Below are 21,240 nucleotides of genomic sequence, written 5' to 3'. Positions count from 1 at the left end.
CAGATTTAAGGACCTCACCTCAAGATTCCCCAAGAGGTCAGTAACCTTGGAAAAAGTGCTTCAAAGAAAGCCACTGGCATTGGTCTCTCTCTGGAGAACAGGCGCGCAAGCCCTTCTAGAGTGAAACACTGTATTCGTGACACCACACTGCTTTGTGACAGGCTTGTTACTATACTTTTTAAAAAGCACCTTCATGCTTGTCCTGGCACCACTTTTGGCAACTTACAGTGCAGTGTGCCGTTCCAGTGATCCAAGGGGTCTTGGATGATTCCACTGTTGTGTAGCTGGCCTCTCCACTCTGACCTAGGCGCCCCCATCATCTCTGAATCCACATAATGGGCCTTATCATGCTGTTTTTGTACATAACTAGCAGGCAGATTATATCTGTGATTAGAATTCTGTCTTTGTCATCTTCTCCTGATTGTACTTTATTGTCTTATATTCAAGAGGAAGTTTTTTCCTCTAATAAACCCTTTACATTTTAATGTAAGTAGCGTTTTAAAACATATTTTCGTGAGCCGGGCTCGGTGGCTCAGCCTGTAATCCCAGCACTTTGGGAGGCTGAGGTGAGTGGATTGCCTGAGCCCGCCTGGGCAACTTGGTGAGTGGTTCGAGACCCGCCTGGGCAACTTGGTGAGACCTCATCTCTACAATAAAATAAAAAATTAGCTGGGTGTGGTAGCGTGCGCCTGTAGTTCCAGCTACTTGGAAGGCTGAGGTGGAAGGATCGCCGGAGCCCAGCAGGTCGAGGCTGCAGTGGCCTGGAGCAGCCACTGCACTCCAGTCTGGGTGACAGAGTGAGACTCCAACTCAAAAAATAAAATAAAATAAAATAAAAAAATAAAACATATTTTCTAAATTTCTAAACTTATCTTTAGATGCAACTTACCTCCTAAATGAGAAAACTATATATTGTCACATTTGAATCTGCTGTGTATAGAATTAACTTAGAGGACATAAAGATGAGTAAGGCATGAGCCTATCTTTGCTGAGCTTACAGCAGTTGAGGAAACATGCAAAACACAGAAGAACTCCTTTATTTACTTAACAAAGATGCCTTTGATTTTTGTTTATATAGAATACTCAAATGTTGTTCTGATCCTATGATCAGAAATTGTTTTCATTGTAGATACATTATAATAACAAAACAATTTTAAAACTATGAGTTTTATGTTCATTTCAGAGAAAAAATGGCTCAAGCATATGACTTTGCACTGGATAAAATTGGAATGGAAATTATGTCCTATCAGGTAGAGTTAAAATTGTTTAATATATACTTAAATTTGAAAATACCAAGAAAGTTATTAACATTTTATTTTAATTTTTAGATTTGGGTGGATTACATCAATTTCTTAAAAGGCGTGTAAGTATTTTTATAATTTTTTTCATATAACCTGTTTGTTTAACTATAATATACTTTTTAGTTATTTGAGAAATCTCCATACTGTTTTTCATAGAGGTTGTCCTTTGGTTATTGCCAAGTTGAATGGGACTTAAGCTGTAATATAACTGATGGCATTTCTTATCCCATCTCAGGGAAGCTGTTGGATCTTATGCAGAAAATCAGAGAATAACAGCTGTCCGAAGAGTTTATCAACGAGGTTGTGTTAATCCAATGATCAACATTGAACAGCTCTGGAGAGACTATAACAAATATGAAGAAGTAAGGGAGACGAGAGTGGTTTTTTATTACAGCTTGAGCCATTTTGATGTTTATGCATTGTTGAATGTGGATGATAGCCTTTCTAGTGTCAGGCACGTGGATAGCGGCATACACATTGTTTTGTGTTGATCGTAACAAAAGTTTTGCAGGGTTTTGACAACTCCATATTAATTTTGCTGTGTTTTAGAGAATTCTCTGGTAGAACAATAATTCTTAGAAAACAATTTTTATTCAGTGCTCAGTCATATCCACGCATTCATGCAGACACACACATTGCCACAGGCCTCCTATAAATTGTACCGTTTGAGAATTATTTTTCAGTTGCTGTGCACTTCTTTTGCCTGATTACAGTGATGTGATTGTTGGTCGAATTTGTGAATATGGGCCTGCAATCCAAGATCTTTGTCTCGTTGGTATATGCTGTGACCACCTGAGCTAATCAACCCATATACATGCCAAGGAAGCTCGAGCATTAAAACTTTTCTCATATGTACATTGTAATGTGGAAGAGCCGAATAGTGAGCAGTGGTTCTCAGACTTTATGGTTTTCAGATTTCTTAAATTGTTGAAGATCACAAATAACTCTTATTTTTAATGTGGCTTTTATATTTTTATATTTGTGAGCGAGGCAAATAATGTCTTAGTATTATATGAAAATCGTTTTGTCTCACAGACACCCTGAAAGAATTTGGAGACCAGGAATCCTTTTACTACTTGAGAATGGCTACATGAGTAGTCATGTTTATGTTTCCTTGCTACTTCGGCTTGTTCCTTTTAAGCTTCACAGAACTACTTAGAAAGGGCTGTTAAAGTCAAACTGTGGCTTTTCATCCACATGAATGTGTACATCATTCTTTTCCAGTAGAATTTTTTTTTTTTGAGTCAAAGTCTCACTGTGTCACCCAGGCTCACGGCCACTGCAGCCTCGACCTGCTGGGTTCAGGAGAGCCTTCCTCTTCAACCTTCCAAGTAGCTGGAACTACGGGCATGCACCACCATGCCCAACTAATTTTTATGATTTATTGTAGAGACAAGATCTCGCCAAGTTTCCCAGGCTGGTCTCCAGCCCGTGGGTTCGGACAATCCTCTCACCTCAACCTCCCAAAGTGCTGGGATTACAGGTGTGAGCCACTGCACCCGGCATTTTAGTAGAATTTTATATGACATAATTGACCCTTCCAAATGATTCCATCTATTAAAATTCCTGATACATGGAAACTCACTGCCAGCTTATAATAGACATAAGGAGAAACTCATAATAAACATGAGGGGATTATTCTTGTCTTTGAAGCATAGAATGTGATTGAACCTTTATTTTATTAAATTTAAAAATATTTTAAAATAAAGAATTTAAAATTTTTTAGTAAATGAGTAAAATAACTGTATTGTGTTAATTTTTAAACATTACACTTAATCTTAATATACATCTTTGCTTTTTCTTAGGGTATTAATATTCATTTAGCTAAAAAAATGATTGAAGATCGGAGTAGAGATTACATGAACGCTAGGCGTGTAGCAAAGGTATGGAATTCCATCTGGCCATTTACTTTAATGATCGAGTTGGTTTATAGCAGAGCTTTCCTTGTCTGGTAATACTCTTGATATTTTTCATTTGTTAGCAGTTTAACTCAAAACAATTTATTGTAGTATCTGAGCAGATGATATATTTGAAATGAAATATCTTTTTGCAAGGACAAAATAGAATAAATTTTGTTTGAAAGAACTCTTATTTACTATGGAAACAGGACATTGAGACATGGTCGTACCTAGAATGATAAAGTCGTTCTGATCCTTTTCTCATATCTGTTTATCTGAATCCTGTACTACTCTGCGGTCTAGCAACATAGCTCTCAGGGACAGATTTTGGGTTGTGTGCTTTCCATTCACTGACACTTTTAGAAGTTAGGAAAAATATTAATATGAACTATTGAAATTTTAAAAGACAGATCATTTCTCCAAAGATGGCAGTAATCATGCCACCAGATCTTTTCGTCATGTTGACTGTGTCCTGGAAAGTGACCTGGGTCACCTGTAGAGAGGGCCTCTGGGTGTTCTGTTCACCCACTCCTGGTAGCCTGGTTTTCTTTTGTTTGTTTGTTTTTTAAGTTGGAGTCTCATTCCGCCACCCAGGCTGGAGTACAGTGGCATGCTCACAGCCACTCCAGCGTTGACCTGCTGGGCTCCGGTGATCCTTCTGCCTCAACCCTCCAAGTAGCTGAAATGCCATCACGCCCAGCTAATTTTTTATTTATTGTAGAGATGAGGTCTCGCCAAGTTGCCCATGCTGGTCACGAACCTATGGGCTCAAGCAGTCCACCTGGCTTAGCCTCCCAAAGGCTGAGCCACTGAGCCTAGCTTGTGCCTGTTCTTGAGTGTATAGTACTCTGTGATCTTTCTCTCTACTCTTAGTTTTTAAATTATATTTTAAAAGTGGCATTTGGAAAAAGTAGGCATTTGAACAAAGTCTTCTAAACTGATCAGCTCTATCCTATATATCTGAGCTGTTCCAGGCTCACCTGCGAATTCTGAATGCTTCCTGTGATCTGCATGACACTTTTAAAAACAGTACAATCTTAAAAGAAGGTTCTGAATGCTTCTTTCCTAGGAATATGAGACAGTAATGAAAGGTTTGGACCGCAACGCTCCCTCGGTGCCTCCACAGAATACTCCTCAAGAAGCTCAGCAAGTAGATATGTGGAAGAAATATATACAGTGGGAGAAGAGCAACCCCCTTCGCACCGAGGACCAGACCCTCATAACCAAAAGAGGTAGCAAGATTAGCCCTCCTGGAACTCCAGCTACCTGTGCATTAGGCCGCTAGATCTTCCCATAGGTCACTGAGACTTTTTTTTAATGCCTAGCCTGTTTTCGCTTGTGTTCACATTCAATATGTATTACAAATCTATCTTCATGTTCGCTGAATTTTTGTTTAATCACATGCAGTCTATTTTTTTCTTTTTTGAGTCAAGGACTCACCCAGGCTAGAGGGCAGTGGCATGATCGTGGGTCACTGCAGTCTCCACCCGGGCTCAAGCAATATACTCCTACCTCAGCTTCCCCAGTAGTTGGGACTACAGGCACATGCTACCATGCCCACTCATTTTTTTATTTTTATTTTTTTATAGAGACGCCGTCTGGCTCTGCTATTCAGACTGGTGTTGAACTCCTAGGCTCAGGAGATACTCCCACTTAAGCCTCCCAAAGTGCTGGGAATACAGGCATGAGCCACCGTACCTGGGTATAGTCTACTCTTAAGCCCATCCAGTGAATTCTTCATTTCATTTCATTTTCAGTTCTTGTAAATTTCCATTTTAGAACTTTAAAATTTCTTTTTATAGTTTCCACTTCTCAGTTGAGATTCTTTGTGTTTATTGTCATCTTTTTCTGTATATCTTTTAACATAGTTATAATTAGTAGTTTTAAACTCCTCATCTGCTAATTCCAACATCTGGTTTGTTTTCTTTGATTGCTTCTTTGCTTTTTTTTTTCTTTTTTGAGTTGGCATCTCCCTCTGTTGCCCAGGCTGGAGTGCAGTGGCACACTGGGCTCTGGTGATCCGCCTCAGCCTTCCAAGTACCCAGAACTACAGGCATGTGCTACCACACCCAGCTAAGTTTATTTTTATTTTTATTTTTATTGTAGAGATGAGGTCTTACCAAGTTGCCCGAGCTGGTCTCAAACCCGCGGGCTCAGGCAATCCATTCACCTAGGCCTCCCAAAGTGCTGGGATACAGGCTGACTCACCGAGCCCAGCCTGGTTGCTTCTTCTCTGGACTGTAGGTCACGTTTTTCTGTTCATCACATGTCTAGATAAGTTACATTTTTTCATTGGACATTGTACAAGTGTACAAATGATATATTGTAAAGACTGGATTCTGTTATCTTCCTATAAAGAATGCTGAGTTTTATTTTAGCAGTCAGTTAAATTACTGCCAGTTCACTTTGGACTTTGTGGAGGCTTAGTTTTATACTATTAAGATGGGTCTGCTTTAGTTTTACCCTTCATTTCAGAGTAAATCCCTTAGTCTTGGGACATAGGCCTTCTAAGACATAATGGCAAGTCCAAGGTGTTTGGCCAGACCATCTCACAGGTTAAGACAAATTCCAAATTTGGTCTCCCTTAAAATAGGCAGTTGCTGAAATATCTGTCACCCAGGCTGGAGTGCAGTGGCACACTCACGGCCACTGCAGCCTCCGTCTGCTGGGTTCAGGCGATCCCTCTAACCTCGGACTTCCAAGTAGCTGGAACTATAGGCGTGTACCACCACATCTAACTAATTTTTTTTCTAATTGTAGAGATGAGATCTTGCCATGTTGCCCAGGCTGGTCTCGAACCCGTGGGCTCAGGCATTCCTCTCGACTCAGCCTCCCAAAGTGCTGGGATTATAGGTGTGCACTACCGCACCTGGCTCTATGCATGCACATTTACGTATTAAGAATCAGCTAAGGATTTTGAGCACACTTACGCCCAAATTTCTGCCTCTCACTTTTTGGGGGTTTCTCCTCAATTTCAACCTGCTCTCATAGGTCAGAACTCCATGTTACAAGCCAGTAGAACAGCAGTCTTTGGCTTGCTATCCCAGAACTGCACAGACATGGGTATAGCCTCTCAAGGAAAAAGTCATGTAAATATGGAACTTACCTCGTGTGTTCCGTTTTTTCCCCAGGGCTCATCTCTTCTGCTTCTTTTTGGTCATTTCTACACTACCTTTAAATAGTTGCTTTTTGGTTGTTGTTCTTTGCCATTTTTATTCGCAGATGGGTTGATACAAACTACTCTGCCACGGCCAGATGAGAATGTGGGTTGATCAACTCCCGCAGGATTGCTCAGCTCTCTGGCTACACCGTCTTGGCATCAACCCGCTCCTCCTTCACTTATCATCTGACCAGCTTCATCCTTTCTTCATGTTTGGTTTTAGGTGAAGCCTTTCCCAAGTCCCTGAACTGCGTCAAGTCCTGCTGCTGGCAGTTTCTAGAGGACGCTGTGCTTCCCTCAAACAGTGCTTTCTATTGTTGCTTTCCTTGTGTCTGTCCTCGCCATAGGCTACTGATTTCTTGAACGTAGGAAGTCTTGCTCACATGGGTGCTCACAGCGCCTTTCACATTTCCTGGCATACAGTTGGTGCCCAGTAAATATCAATCTCATCCATGATGAGTACGTGGGCTCGGGTAGATGATGGTGCCAGAAATCACTAAGGCTTTCTTCTCTGTCATGCACTTCAAGGACCCTGCCTTAGGCTGAGAATGTAGTTGTGATGGCTAAACGATAGTTTCACAAGTAATGTTGATTTTAACTGACTGCTGTCTGGATGTCTTCCTTAGTCATGTTTGCTTATGAACAGTGCCTGCTTGTGCTGGGTCATCACCCTGACATCTGGTATGAAGCCGCCCAGTACCTTGAGCAGTCCAGCAAACTGCTGGCAGAGAAGGGAGTGAGTATTCCCCTCCCCACACGGGTCCTTAAGTGGTTTTGGTAGTGCAGTGACTTCCTGAAGAAGACAACATTGAATTTTGGCAATAAGGTGTTAGTGCTGAGAATTTTAAACTTATATTAATATGAATCTTAATTATCAGTTTTAATTTTTTTTTTCTTTTTGAGTTGGAGTCTCACTCTGTTGCCCATGCTAGAGTGCAGTAGGAAGTTCATGGCCACCACAGCCTTGACCTGCTGGGCTCAGGCAATCCCACCATCTCAGCCTCCCAAGTAGGAACCACAGACACGCACCACCACACCCAGCATTTTTTTTTTTTTGAGTGGAGTCTGTCGTCCAGGCTCAACCTACTGAGCTCAGGCGATCCTTCCACCTCAGCCTACCAAGTAGCTGGAACCACAAGCATGTGCCACCATGCTCAGCTAATTTTTTTATTTATTGTAGAGACGAGGTTTTCCCATGTTGCTTAGGCTGGACTTGAACCCCTGGGCTCAGGCAGTCTTCTCACCTCCACCTCCCAAGTGCTGGGATTGCAGGCATGAACCACCATGCCCGGCTTCTTAGTGACGTTCATATAATTAGACTGTCTTAGTCTGAATTAAAAATATAGTGGTTGTTTTTTAATGTATTAAAGTGATGAATCATTTCGAGTATTTATAGTGGCTATTTTTTAATGTATTAAAGTGATGAATCATTCGAGTAAGTTAAAAGGACAGAAGAAGTTTTCCAGAAATGCATATGTGTTTGTGCACGTATGTATTTATGTGTGTGTGTTTTCTTAGATACATAAATAAACCAGATGCAGTTTTATGAATTTTATTCTCTTCTAGCTATGTTAAAATTATTGAGGGTGAGCTTTCTTTTTTTTCTCTTAGGATATGAATAATGCCAAATTATTTAGTGATGAAGCTGCTAATATATATGAAAGAGCCATAAGCACTTTATTGAAGAAGAATATGCTTCTTTATTTTGCATATGCAGATTATGAAGAGGTAAGTAAACATGTTTAGATCTTTTTTTATCTTTATTTTTTTTTAGAGATAACATCTTGCTCTGGTGCCTAAGATGGAGTGCAATGGCTCGATCATAGCTCACTGCAACCTAGAACTCCTGGGCTCAAGCCTCCTGAGTAGCTGAGACTACAGGCGTATACCATCACGTCTGGCTAATGTTTTTATTTTTGTAGAAACAGGGTCTCACTTGGTTGTCCAGGCGGTCTTAAACCCCTGGACTCAAGCAATTCTCCTGACTAGGCCTCCCAAAGTGCAAGAATACAGGCATGAGCCACAGTGCTCGGCCTTAGAACTTTCTTATAATTTTTGTAAACTAAACTTTTTTTCTGGTTGCTGCTTTGCTGTGCATATTGTTTTTGGTGGACAGAGGTGATGCAGAATAAACACTTATTAGTCCTCGGCTCATATCACCTTTAGCTCAAAGCAGGTGCCATTGGTGGAGGTGGGTCAGCCTTGGCTTCCTTGGCGCGCCAGTGCTGTGCGTTTTGACTTATATTTACCATCACTTCCTCCCTTCTGCCTTAGAGCCGCATGAAGTACGAGAAGGTTCACAGTATCTACAACCGACTGCTGGCAATTGAGGATATTGACCCGACCTTGGTGAGTCATTTACAGATCTCTCTTTCCCACCTTTACAGGGTAAAAAGTAATTTAACTTTATATGTGGTGAAATTCATTGTTTTTCGTCTGTAGTCTATGAATCTTGATAAGTAGCATCAAGTCATAGGACTACCACCACAATGAAGATCCAGAACATTCCATTGCCCTCAGAAATTCCCTCATGTGACCCCTTTGTAGGCAGCCCTTCTCTTGGCAATTATTGATCTGTTTTCTTTTTCATGCAGCAGTATGAAATAAATACAGAGGGACTTTCTCTAACACTTTCCCTGTGATCGTGGTTTGAAGCTACTTTACGCAACATAATTGTGGCTTCATAAATATTTCTTTTTAAATGAAACAGGATAAACCAACAACCTAGGAGGGTGTTGGACAGAAATTTGCCATTTCCTCGGTCCTGTTCTATCCCAGTAGTCTCAAAACTTTCAAAGCTGCAGAAGTGCAGGGTGCTCTATGGGGGATGAGGGGAGGTAGACAGGCTGCAGGTGGGTTCTAGACCCTCGGCCTCAAGTTGATTACATCATCCCTGCTTCTTTTTTTGTCTGTATTGGGGTCCCACTGCTCCAATTCCTGTGCTCATTCGTTATTTTTAAATGGATTCTGCATATCTAAGCCCTGTGCTAGACTCCAGCCACATAATGGAAACTAGATGAAGTCCCTTTCTGCGTGGAACCTGTAGGCCGTGCCTTCACTGTCCCTCCTTCCAGAGCAGACAGCAGGGATTGATGTCAGAACTGGGCAAACCAGGCCCCTCCCACGATCATTGGTTCACAAAGCATATATCGCATACTCATTAGGTGGTGGACACTCTGTAGATGTTGAGTATACAGCAGCTCATAGTCTAATGATGAAGTTCCATGATATGGTCTTTAGAAAATAGAGGAGTGGGCTTTTTTTTTTTTTTGAGTTGGAGTCTCACCGTCGCCTAGGCTGCAGTGTAGTGGTATGCTCACGGCCTCCTCAGCCTTGACCTGCTGCTGGACTCAGGTGATTCTTCTGCCTCAGCCTTCCAAGTAGCTGGAACTACAGGCGTATGCCACCACACCCGGCTAATTTTTTGATTTATTGTAGAGACGAAGTCTCACCAAGTTGCCCAGGCTGGTCTCGAACCCCTGGACTCAGGCAATCCTCTTGCCTCTGCCTCCCAAAGTGCTGGGATTACAGGCGTGAGCCACCGCGCCCGGCCGAGGAGTGGGCTTTTAAAAATAAACCAACAAAATGTGAAGGTAAACATATCTTGTAAAACATGCTTGTATTCAATCAGATCTTGAGTTTTTAGATATTGACATTCATGAATGGAGTGTTTTCTAGTAGTTTTCCATATTCCCCCCCCTCCCTTTTTTTTGTGAGTCAGGATCTTGTGTTGCCTAGGCTGGAGTGCAGTGGCACAATAACAGCTCACCACAGCCTTGACCTCCTGGGCTCAGACGATCCTTTTACCTCAGCTTCCCAAGTAGCTGGGACTGTAGGTGCACACCACGATGCCCGGCTAATATTTTATTTTTTGCAGAGACATGGTCTTGCTATGTTGCCCAGGCAAGTCTGGAACTCCCTGGCCTTAAGCAACCCTTCCACTTCAATCTCCTAAAGTACTGGGATTACAGACATGAGTCACCATGCCCATCCTCCTTAAACTTTAATTTACACGTGCTAGAATTAGATAGTGGTGATGATTGCACACTCTTGTGAATATATTTAAAACTACTGAATTGTATATTTTTTAAAGGGTGAGTTTTGTAGTATATGAATAAAAAATAATAATTGGCATACATCTCTAATACCAGAAAAAATAGCATATTATCCATAATACTACTTACTAATTTGGGGAGTATTTACTATTGACTTCTTTTTTTTTTTTAAGTTTTTGAGCAAGGTTTGTTTAGAAAGAGAGAGAGATTCACCTCCCCAAGATAGGGGAGGGGGGCCAAAGCTAAGAAAACACAGCAACCATAGCTCAAAGAGTCATGTGGAGGCAGAGTTTAACAAAGCAATGGCCTAGGATCGCTTTCTTATATGGGAAACTTTTGCTGCCTCATTTGTATACTACAAACACTTTTTTTGCATAGGTATATATCCAATACATGAAATTTGCAAGGAGAGCAGAAGGTATCAAATCTGGAAGAATGATATTTAAAAAAGCAAGAGAAGATACCAGAACCCGCCACCATGTCTATGTTACCGCTGCACTCATGGAGTATTACTGTAGTAAGGTAAAGATTGAAATGCAAGCATAAAGGTGAAGTTATTTCCTTCATCTGAGGTACACTGAATAAAACAAACGAGTCCTAGTTTCTGTTATTAACCTTCCGTTGCTCCATTTTGTAAAGGAGTCTACATGTCTCTGTAAAATTACAGGGAGCCCCCCAGCTGCCTGCAAATTTAGACCTTATTAAAACCCTGTATTTCTTTTTTTTTTCTGAGTCGGAGTCTCATTCTCACCCAGGCTAGAGTGCAGGGCCATACTCACGGTCACCATAGCCTCGACCTGCTGGGCTCAGGTGATCCTTCTGCCTCAGCCTTCCAAGTACTTGGAACTACAGGCACATGCCACTATGCCTGGCTGATGTTTTGATTTATTGTAGAGACGAGGTCTCACCAAGTTGCCCAGGCTGGCCTTGAACCCCCGGGCTCAGGCAATCCTCTCGTCTCCGCCTCCCAAAGTGCTGGAATGACAAGCTTGAGCCACCGCACCCTACCCTGTATTTCTTAACCTAAGCCTAAACCAGCAGTTTTTGCTTCATGTGACTTTGGTTTCCATTCTAATCCTGATGGCACTTAGTCACAGTTAGGTATAGTGTCTTGTCTCACATTTCATGGAAATCAATACTCTGTTTACTTCTAGGACAAATCTGTTGCCTTTAAGATTTTTGAGCTGGGGCTGAAGAAATATGGAGACATTCCAGAATATGTCCTGGCCTATATTGACTATCTTTCTCACCTCAATGGTAAGCTGATTCTCGAATCTATAGTGGTGTCTTAATGTTACGTCATTTGAAATTATGCTGCTCGATTTTTTTCCTTTTCGAATGTGCTTTGACATCACACCAGCCAGGCACTTGATAGGCCACAAATGCTGCCTGAGCACCTGTCTACCATGAATTGATATTTATTGTGTCATGGTAGATACTTTTTGACTCTGCAGGATGGTCTTTAATCAGTGAAGTACTGTCAGCAAAGGGTACAAAGTAAAGGGAGAAAGCTGCAAAGTCAGAGTCAGGAGACACAGAGCTGTTGACATCCATTTCTGAGACAACTCTGGGCAAATCGTCTCCTGTTTGCTGGGGGCAAAAACAGACGAAAAAACTTCTAGCCACCCAAAGTCAAAGATGCCCAAATAGGAAAGCAAAACACTTTAAAGTTACTGGGAAAGAGATTCAAAAATAAGCGTTATGTTTTTCAGCATCTTTTTTTTTGTATTTGCCTATTTTGTTGTAATAATCATAATGGCATCCTTTATTGAGTTTCTACCATGTACCGGGCACTGCGGTAGGTAATTCATTTTTCTCATTAAGTCCAATTACCTACATGCCAGAATATGTAATTTCTTGACAACAAAATATATAAAAGGTGTGTTTAAGAAGGAAATGTAAACCGGACTCGGTGGCTTAGCCTGTAATCCTGCACTTTGGGAGGCTGAGGTGAGTGGATTACCTGAGCCCACGGGTTCGAGACCCGCCTAGGCAACTTGGCAAGACCTCATCTCTACAGTAAATCAAAAAATTAGCCGGGCGTGGTAGCGCGCGCCTGTAGTTCCAGCTACTTGGAAGGCTGAGGCGGAAGGATCGCCAGGGCCCAGCAGATCGAGGCTGCAGTGGCCGGGAGTGGCCACTGCTACACTCCAGTCTGGGCGACAGAGTGAGACTCCAACTCAAAAAAAAAAAAGAAAGAAAGAAATGTACAATTATGTGCCAAGTAAATGATTATATAATTAGATATCATAGGTATAAATGTATAATTTTAATGATATTTCATAAAAATATAACATTCTGTGTACCTAAATAGTATAAAAGAGTCATGTATATATGACTTTGTATTTCAGCTTAGTGATTCTCTACTGTGGACAAAGACTTAATTCCAAAAAAGTGAGATAGTGGATCATTTGCTTAATAAAGAAATTTTCTTGATGAAATCAGTGTTCCTTACCAATCTTAAATCATTTTGCTTGATTTTTTTTAGAATAGTTGCTAGTGCCAGGCACGGTGGCTCACGCCTGTAATCCCAGCACTTTGGGAGGTGGAGGCGAGAAGATTGCCTGAGTCCAGGGGTTCAAGACCAGTCTGGGCAACTTGGCAAGACCTCGTCTGTACAAGAAATCCAAAAAATTAGCCGGGCATGGTGGCACGTGCCTGTGTTTCCAGCTATCTGGAAGGCAGAGGCAGAAGGATCATTCAAGCCCAGCCGGCTGAGGCTGCAGTGGGCATGAGTGTGCCACTGCCCTCCAGCCTGGGTAACAGAGTGAGACTTCGACTCAAAAAAAAAGAACAATTACTAGTGTGTGTAATTTTTTTGATGAGGATATCATCTGATGTCAGCATTTCTGTCTTCCAAAATCCGTGTCTTCGATAGTTCACTCATTGGCCTAGCCATCTGGAACCCTCTGGTTCCTCAGGTCTGGGATTGCAAAGGTAGAGAGCACCCCACTCTCACCATCAGAGCACCCATGTGGGAGAGTCCAGTGTGTAGATTTAACTGCATTATTGTTCGCTTCACTATGGCATGATTCTGAGATTAGGTGTGTAATCTTAAAACTTCAGCTTTCTCCTCTGTAGAAAGGTCATAGTCAGAATAGTCTTCCCAGGATTACTGAGAGGAGATAGGAGTTTTTGCATGCATTTTGCTTGGATGTAGAATGTGGTAAAGCCTTCTGTCGATGTTGGCTATTTATGATGACGGTGGTGAGTGTGAGAAGCATGGGCTAACTGCTGCCCGAGAACCCAGAGGGAGTGCTTTGCAAGCACCAAAGAGAGGGCATCGCTGAAATTCGGGAGCTGGGCCGTGCTCTCACGGCAGCACCAGGCTCTCAGGTCCTGAGCATGAGAAGCGCGCCAGGCCAGAGTGGATGTGGCATGAGTGTGAGATGCCCATCCCAGACTTCCAAGGCTTGGCTCAGATAAAAGAAGGAAGATCTTAACGCCTTTTCATATTGCTTACATGTTGAGATGGTAAGAATCTGGCTATATTGGGTCAAATACAAATGAATCTCACCCTTTTTGCCCTCTTAAATATGGCCAGCGGGACACTGACATTCCATATGCGCTTGCAGTGCATTTCTGTGGGACGGTGCTGTTGCGGAGGGCGTCCCTCAGAAGGGCCCGTGAGCTGGCTTTTGAAAGAGGAGCAGTCAGCCAGGTGCTGAGGGTGGAGGCCTTGTTCCCGGCAGAGGACACAGCAGGGGGTGGGGGGGCAGTCATGTGGAGCAGTATAGGGTGTGTCTGGCACCAGGCTTGGCACAAAGGGAAACAGGATCAAGTGCAAGAGGGACTCGGCCCTTTGAAGTGCAGTGTGTTCCATTGAAGGTGGAAGTCACACAAATGGTGCTGCCTTCTCGGGCCCAATCCATTTAATCCCTTGGTTTTATCTTGCTTATTGACGGGTAACAAACCGAATAACCACTCTGAGGCAATAAAAACCAACCACTGTGCTGGATTTTTTTCTTTTAAGCAACTTTATTGAGAAATAATTTGTATACCATAAATGCATCCATTCCAAGGGTACAGTACAGCTCAGCGATTCTCAGTAGTTGGAGCCAATTTTGTTGTTAGTGTTGGATTCTTAAGTTTTGAATGGTCCCTGAGAGTCAAGCAAGGAGTGTTATTTTTCCACTCTAGCTACAGAGGACCTCTTAAAATCTTACCTGAATCCATTCACCTGTGTGTATTTGCGTACAACCTAGATGTTGAGTGTCCCTCGACAAGAGGCTACAGCAGCTGAACATAACATAGGTCTAGGTCTCAACATCAGCAGCTCAGTGTCTAAGTGAGCCAGCAGATTTTAAAACATCAGTAGTCTGATCTCTGGAATGTCAGCAGATATGTAAGTCCCATTATTTTAAAAGGCATATGGGATACCTGGCTCAGACATCCATGGATGCCTCTAGTTTTGCATTACAACCGCAGTGTAGTTCAAAGCAGGGCAGAACTGGAAGGGAACACCTGGCTTCTAGGTCCTGCCCTGCTGTTCAGTAGCCGAGAGCCAGATCAAGTCCCTTAGCCTTCCTGAACCTCAAGTTTCTTCAACTATCAAAGTCAAGTGTGATAATATTACCTTGCTGAGAGGATTTTTATAAAGATTAAGTGAGATAAAGCATATAAAAATATTGTTGACTTGTAAAAGTAAACTTTTTTGATATTTAAAAATATTTTACTATATCCTAGAGGACAATAATACCCGAGTTCTGTTTGAACGAGTTCTAACATCTGGAAGCCTTCCTCCTGAGAAGTCTGGGTAAGCCATTGTGAAAAACGTGCTGGTCAGGTCTAAAGGCAGCTTTCACACCTGTATTGGTTTTTTGTTTGTTTGATTTTGAGTCAGTCTCACTCTGTTGCCCAGGCTGGAGTGCAGGGGCACACTCACAGTCACTGCAGCCTCAACCTGCTGGGCTCAGGCAATCCTTCTGCTTTAGCCTTCCAAGTAGCTAGAACCACAGACACACACCACCACACCTGGCTACTTTTTTTGATTTATTGTAGAGATGAGGTCTCACCATGTTGCTCAGGCTGGTCTCATACCCTGAGCTCAGGTGGTCCTGTTGCCTCCACCTCTCAAAGTGCTGGGATTACAGGTGTGAGCCTCCACGCCCAGGCACACCTGAATAGTTACTGTGGGTGAATGTTTGCTTGAGTATGAGTTTCAGAGATCTCCTTTCTCTCTCAATGTCTATTCTACCTACCTGCAGTCTTTTTTATACCCATTTTAGATTATTTTTAAATTTTCTGGACAGTGATTAGAATTGTTTTAAGAGACGCCTTAGCAATTTATTATCTTTCTGGTTTCATATATCCCTAGAAATGGATATTTACATACGAGAGGAATTCTGAAATTTTTACCTCCCTTATTCGAAAGCAAAGACTCAGATACTAGAAGTTTGTTTTACATATTGTATCTGTGACTTAGGGTTTTGACTTTGTCAGTTTACCACAAAGGAGCAACGTGGTCTAGAGGTACAGTGGAAATAGGCCTTGGAGGCTTGGGTTCAGTCTCCAGCTCCACCAACTAAACCTGGACAGATTTCCTAACTGCACCCACATTCGCGTTCCTACTGGGCGACAACAGTGTCTGCCAGGTAGGACCATTGTTAGTTCTGCACCTGGTATGTAACAGGCGCTCAGCACTTCACTCCAAAGCAGAGGTGCTTTGGGACACTTGTCTCCGAGCACTGATTCTAGTCACTAGAATAGTGGTGAGGTACCAGTTGGTCCCAGGGGTCCACATTAATGGGAAACATTAGAGAGCATATTAGATCTTGGGATATATTTTTATTTCTACATTGGGTGAAGAATGTATTCTGCATTATGGCTCCTGCCACTTACACAAAACAGTGAAGCCACGTTACTAGAAAAACCTGGGTTCCTTTTCCAGCTTTCCTGCCTAGAGCTCACCCTCTCTGGGATGTCCCTCATGTGGACCACAGAGAATGGGGAGGTGTGCCAAGTAAACAGAAACTCAGGAAAGGGTTTAGATACCGAAATGTCCAGGGTGGAGGACTATGTCTATAATTCACTTTGAAACACGTGAGCAAAAACTAGATGAGGCATAGGTGGCACAGTATTAACCGTCAAGGTAATGGGATATAGGTATTCGTGACACTACTTTCCCATAGGTTAGAACTCCTTATAATCAAGAGTTTTTTACAATTTAAGGGGGAGAGAGGGGGAGCTTAAGGCTTTTTGTAAATGAACTCCCCTGTCCCAAACCCAGAATAGCTAAGTGTCGGTTATATTTATTCCCTTACAGAGAAATCTGGGCCCGGTTTCTAGCTTTTGAAAGTAATATTGGTGACCTAGCTAGTATTCTCAAAGTAGAGAAAAGACGGTTCACGGCATTCAAAGAAGAGTATGAGGGCAAGGAAACGGCCCTGCTGGTGGACAGATACAAGTTCATGGACTTATATCCTTGCTCTGCAAGCGAGCTGAAAGCACTTGGCTATAAGGTATGTGTACTTGGGGTCAAGATGTAAGCAGTGTTTTCAAAGGTTCAGGGTAACTGGCACTCTGAAGTGTAAATTCACTTAGTTTTAGAATAGACTTGCAGAAAATGGGTTTGGGAACATGGAGTGTCAAAAGTAGCTGCACAAAATGAGAATTGAAATCTTGCACTTTCCTTCTGTCCCTGAAATGGTCGATGCCTTCCATCTCATGTGTGCTGGACAGATGGTGGAAGCGGGAGGAAAGAAAGACAGAAGAAAGTCGGAACACCGCCTTAGCTTTTATGTTTTTCCTAATAGTCTTTATCAGACTGATGACCGTGTTTTGACGGATCTGTTGCGTACTTTGTTACGATATAGAGAAGAAACACTCCAGCATGTGTAGCCCACAGAGTCCCTGGAGGGATTTGTGTCCTTGTCGCAGCGTTATTCAGTGGCCCTCGGGGCGAGCAGACCGTGCTGCTCGGTTAACTTCCCAGTGAAGGCCAAGACGCAGCAGGAAACCCTCACTCGCGTTGCCGGCAGATTCCTGGAAACGGCAACTTTACGTAAGCAAAACGAAATACTGCAGGTCCTCAAATGACGTCTTTCATTTGTGGTTTTCTTATAACATTGATGAGGGAAAAAACCAAACAAACTGGTTTTGCTACACCTCATTTCTCTCAAAGTTGCCGTTTCCAGAGCCTATCGACGATAATGAGGCGCACTGTCCTTTGTGGAATTGCTGGAAAAGCCTGTTCCAACTTTTCCAACATGAAAACGAAAATCAAGGACGCTAATGACAAGGAGGCCCTACTGTTTCCTAGCGGAACTGCCTCCCAAGCGTATTTGCCACCTCGGCTTCCTGTTTCCACTCTCTGGTGTTTAGGGAAGGACTCTGCGGGTGGTGTGTGCGTCCATGAGAGCGGGAGAGACAAAAAGCACTGCCCAGCACACCCTCTCGCTCAGATCTGTGTGTGGAATACTCGTGTCACCAACGGCACTGGCAATGCTGAGGCATGAGATGCTTTATGTCCCTCGATGGTGGCACAGGGCTTCTTGGGTTCTCGGCAGGCAGAGGACACTGGGTGGCCTGTGGAGGCAGCAGAGCTCTTCCGGGCAGGGCCTGCCCGCAGGCAAGCGTGTGCCCCGCCCCACGTGGCAGAGCTGCTCAGCCCAGCGGACAGTGCTGGCCCGAGAACACCGGCTTGGAGCTGAGCTCAGGAGCCCGGCCCAGGCCCCTCCACTTCTCACCCGCCGGGGAGCCTCTGAGCTTCAGCCCCTTCTCCAAAGTGGCAATGTTGCTACTTGCCTCCTCAGAGAGAACAGAGGGTAGAACTGCCCGGCCAGTGGTGGCTGCTCAAGACATGCCCCTTCCCCTGCAACAGCGTGTTGGGAACAACCGTTGTTTCACTCGCAAAATCTTGCTGGCCGCGGTGGGGATCAACTTTTAACCTTCACGAAGCAGGGCCGTAGTCCAGCCTCTCCATTTAATGAAACTGATAGATGTCGTTCAATTCTGGTGGGAGGCAGCTGTCAGAAGAATGTCTAAAATCTGGAGTTCTCCTTCAAGTCACCCTCCCCTCTGCTTGGAGCTGCCTTCTGATCACCCACGAGAGCTTGGGTCTGTCCTACAAACGTGCCACCTGGCAACTCGAGTCCAGTGGCTCTTCACCAGCACTAGCTGGAGTTCCAGAACACCGGGTCTTTGGAGCCCAGTGGCCTTCCCTGTGGCGTCGCCATCCCCCCACCCGCAGTTCTTGCTGACCCTCCCTTTCTTCCTGTGGTTTTAACAGCTAATCGCCCTGTAGCCGCCCGACTGCAGTGCTGTGCGATTATCCTCTGTCAGTCCCTTTCCGGGTTTAGGATTCTTCTGTTCTGCGTTTTCAGGACGTCTCCCGTGCTAAGCTAGCAGCTATAATTCCAGACCCAGTTGTAGCTCCTTCCATAGTGCCTGTTCTGAAAGATGAAGTGGATAGAAAGCCTGAATACCCCAAGCCAGACACTCAGCAGATGATTCCATTTCAGCCACGACATTTAGCACGTAAGCCATGCCTGGAGACCCAGTACTGAGACCTCGGTTTGTTTGTTGATTTAAATCCCAGTGTGGGGGGAAGTGACATGGCCTTTCCATGTAGGTTAATTATTAGACTTAGGGTCACTGCGACAAGTGACTTGGTTGTAATCTTTGAGCCAGAATAACTAAGAATGTCCTCAAAACCAAACTTCAGTGATCCAGATTCCAGGCACCCACTTTGGCAGTGATACTTAAGCAGTTTTTAGCAGTGCTGCTCCGTGGGGTCACCTGAACAGCTGGAAACCTGCCTCAGTGATGTGGGTCGGTATGTTGACGCATCTTCACGGTCAGCAGCCCCTCTCGGTCCTTTTTGAACAAGGAACTTAGGACTAGATACGTTGCTGAATAACCGACTTGAAACAGGATTGCTGAACACATGACCCCTGGGTGCCTTACGCAAAGTCACTTGTCCGCTTCTCTACCTCCTGGGGCCCTGGGGTCGGGACTGCTCTTCCCGTCTCCCCTGAGTGTGGTTAAGTAGGGGAAGCAGTAAGAGTACTTGAGACTGAGCAGTGTAGACACAGGGACTCTAGTGCAGGCTCTTGTGTGTGTGTGTGTGTGTGTGTTGTGTGTGTGTGTGTGTGTGTGTTGTGTGTGTGTGTGTACGCCCCCAGCCCGTGCAGTCACACTGATTTTTCTCCCTCGCAGCTCCAGGCCTCCACCCTGTCCCTGGGGGCGTGTTCCCAGTGCCCCCTGCGGCCGTCGTCCTGATGAAGCTTCTCCCTCCTCCGATCTGCTTCCAGGTCTGTTCGTGTTTTCGCGGTGGGTGCTGGCTCTGGGGCCGCAGGAGCTGTGTGCTTCTCCTCCTGTGTCGTGGGAAGCATCAAGTACTGCCATTGTAACCTGTCCAGTTCCTGGGGACTAAAATGTATTCGTGTTAAAACAGGGTCCTTTTGTACAAGTGGATGAACTGATGGAGATTTTCCGAAGATGCAAGATACCAAACAGTGAGTAGCGAAGGCCCACCGTCAGAGCGCCGCTCCACACGTCTCCCAGGCGGGAGGGGCGGGTGCTCTCGGCCGCGTTTCCACCCCAGCCAGTCCCCCCACAGGGGTGTGTGAAGCCCAGGCATGAGAGGCCTGTTCACATGCTCGCTCCATTAAGGACAGTGTCTAGCGGGCACACTCAGACTTGGCTCCCGAAAGAGCTGAAGCAGCCTTGACAGCAGCTGCGTCCCTGTGAGGTGACGTGGAAGCACCTAGAACCCCCCCAAGCTCAGGCCCCACAGCCCGCTCTGCTTTGTCTCGACAGCCGTGGAGGAGGCCGTGAGGATCATCACCGGGAGGGCCCCGGAGCTCGCCTTCGAAGGCAATGGCCCCGTGGAGAGCAACGCAGTTCTCGCCAAGGCCGTCAAGAGGCCCAACGAGGACTCGGACGAGGACGAAGAGAAGGGCGCCGTGGTGCCCCCAGTTCACGACATCTACAGAGCCCGGCAGCAGAAGCGAATCCGGTGAGGCGGGCTGCAGACCGGCTCCCGGACTTGGGACTCCCTTCTTGCCTCTTAAGTCGCACGTCTGAAAGCGACAACGCTTTGTTCCAAGGTTCTTGGAAACAAAGTTGTATCGTCATTGGTGCCTCTCTCACATGGTTCTCGAGGAAAACCACCGCCACCTGTGGATTCCAGAACGCGGAGCAGATGTGCGTGCTGAGCGGGATGAGGTTCTCAGAAACATGAGACACACGTGGCAGAGCCTCGCGTGTGCACGTCTTGTACCTGCCGCTTGAAGATCTGTGAGTTTTCAACAGTTTTATTTTAAAAACTGGATGGCTTATGATTGTAAAGCATTTCGTCACATTTTCTGGAAAACAGTTGTTCTCAGTTTGCGTATGTAGAGTCCTGCCTTATTGTTTGTTTTTATTTATGGCGGAATATATGGAATCTGTTTTGTAGTTTAAAATTTTAAATCGGTCCTTTAAGAAATAAAAGAATCTCAGAAACATCGTGTCTCTTCTGCTTCTTTTATTCCGAGTTTATTTACGATAGCTGCTTATTTTATGTTATTCGGCCAGTATCATTTAAAATAAATGTCACTAATACAAGGAAAAGTCATCTTGTGTTTACCAAATGTACATTTAGTCACACGTTCTCCCCTGGACGTTTTGGTACTAACTGCAAACGTTTTTAGGAGGCAAATTAAACTTTCAGAATCCTCCAATATGACTGCATTTGTCCCAATTAAGTCTGAGGCAGATCAAGATCTTTTGTTCTCTTTTGACTCTTAAAAGCAACTAGTCACAGTTACTCAGAGGCTGAGGAGAGAGGATCGCTTGGGCCCAGAAGTGCAAGGCTGCCAGGAGCTATGATCACACCGCCG

At 44.3% G+C, this 21,240-nt stretch overlaps 1 protein-coding gene across 1 annotated transcript in view; it reads left to right on the top strand.

Moving 5' to 3' along the window:
• CSTF3 (cleavage stimulation factor subunit 3) overlaps window positions 1-20,865 on the top strand; it is a 73,473-nt gene extending 52,608 nt beyond the window's left edge. The window contains exons 6-21 of the mRNA XM_008067150.2: window positions 1,184-1,250; window positions 1,329-1,363; window positions 1,537-1,663; window positions 3,107-3,184; window positions 4,269-4,431; window positions 6,986-7,095; window positions 7,971-8,087; window positions 8,634-8,708; window positions 10,793-10,936; window positions 11,569-11,671; window positions 15,101-15,170; window positions 16,680-16,875; window positions 18,739-18,892; window positions 19,574-19,668; window positions 19,812-19,872; window positions 20,177-20,865. Coding sequence (XP_008065341.1) covers window positions 1,184-1,250; window positions 1,329-1,363; window positions 1,537-1,663; window positions 3,107-3,184; window positions 4,269-4,431; window positions 6,986-7,095; window positions 7,971-8,087; window positions 8,634-8,708; window positions 10,793-10,936; window positions 11,569-11,671; window positions 15,101-15,170; window positions 16,680-16,875; window positions 18,739-18,892; window positions 19,574-19,668; window positions 19,812-19,872; window positions 20,177-20,379 — 1,798 coding nt within the window. The 3' untranslated portion in view covers window positions 20,380-20,865. The remainder of the gene's footprint in view (window positions 1-1,183; window positions 1,251-1,328; window positions 1,364-1,536; window positions 1,664-3,106; window positions 3,185-4,268; window positions 4,432-6,985; window positions 7,096-7,970; window positions 8,088-8,633; window positions 8,709-10,792; window positions 10,937-11,568; window positions 11,672-15,100; window positions 15,171-16,679; window positions 16,876-18,738; window positions 18,893-19,573; window positions 19,669-19,811; window positions 19,873-20,176) is intronic.
• The last annotated feature ends 375 nt before the right edge of the window (window positions 20,866-21,240 follow it).

The sequence above is a fragment of the Carlito syrichta genome, unplaced genomic scaffold (genome assembly GCF_000164805.1).
Source record: "Carlito syrichta isolate Samal-C Ts95f unplaced genomic scaffold, Tarsius_syrichta-2.0.1 Scaffold106302, whole genome shotgun sequence".
Taxonomy (NCBI): Eukaryota; Metazoa; Chordata; class Mammalia; order Primates; family Tarsiidae; genus Carlito; species Carlito syrichta.
The sequence above is the reverse complement of the archived record's forward strand: the minus strand, read 5'-3'. Positions and strand labels throughout refer to the sequence as shown.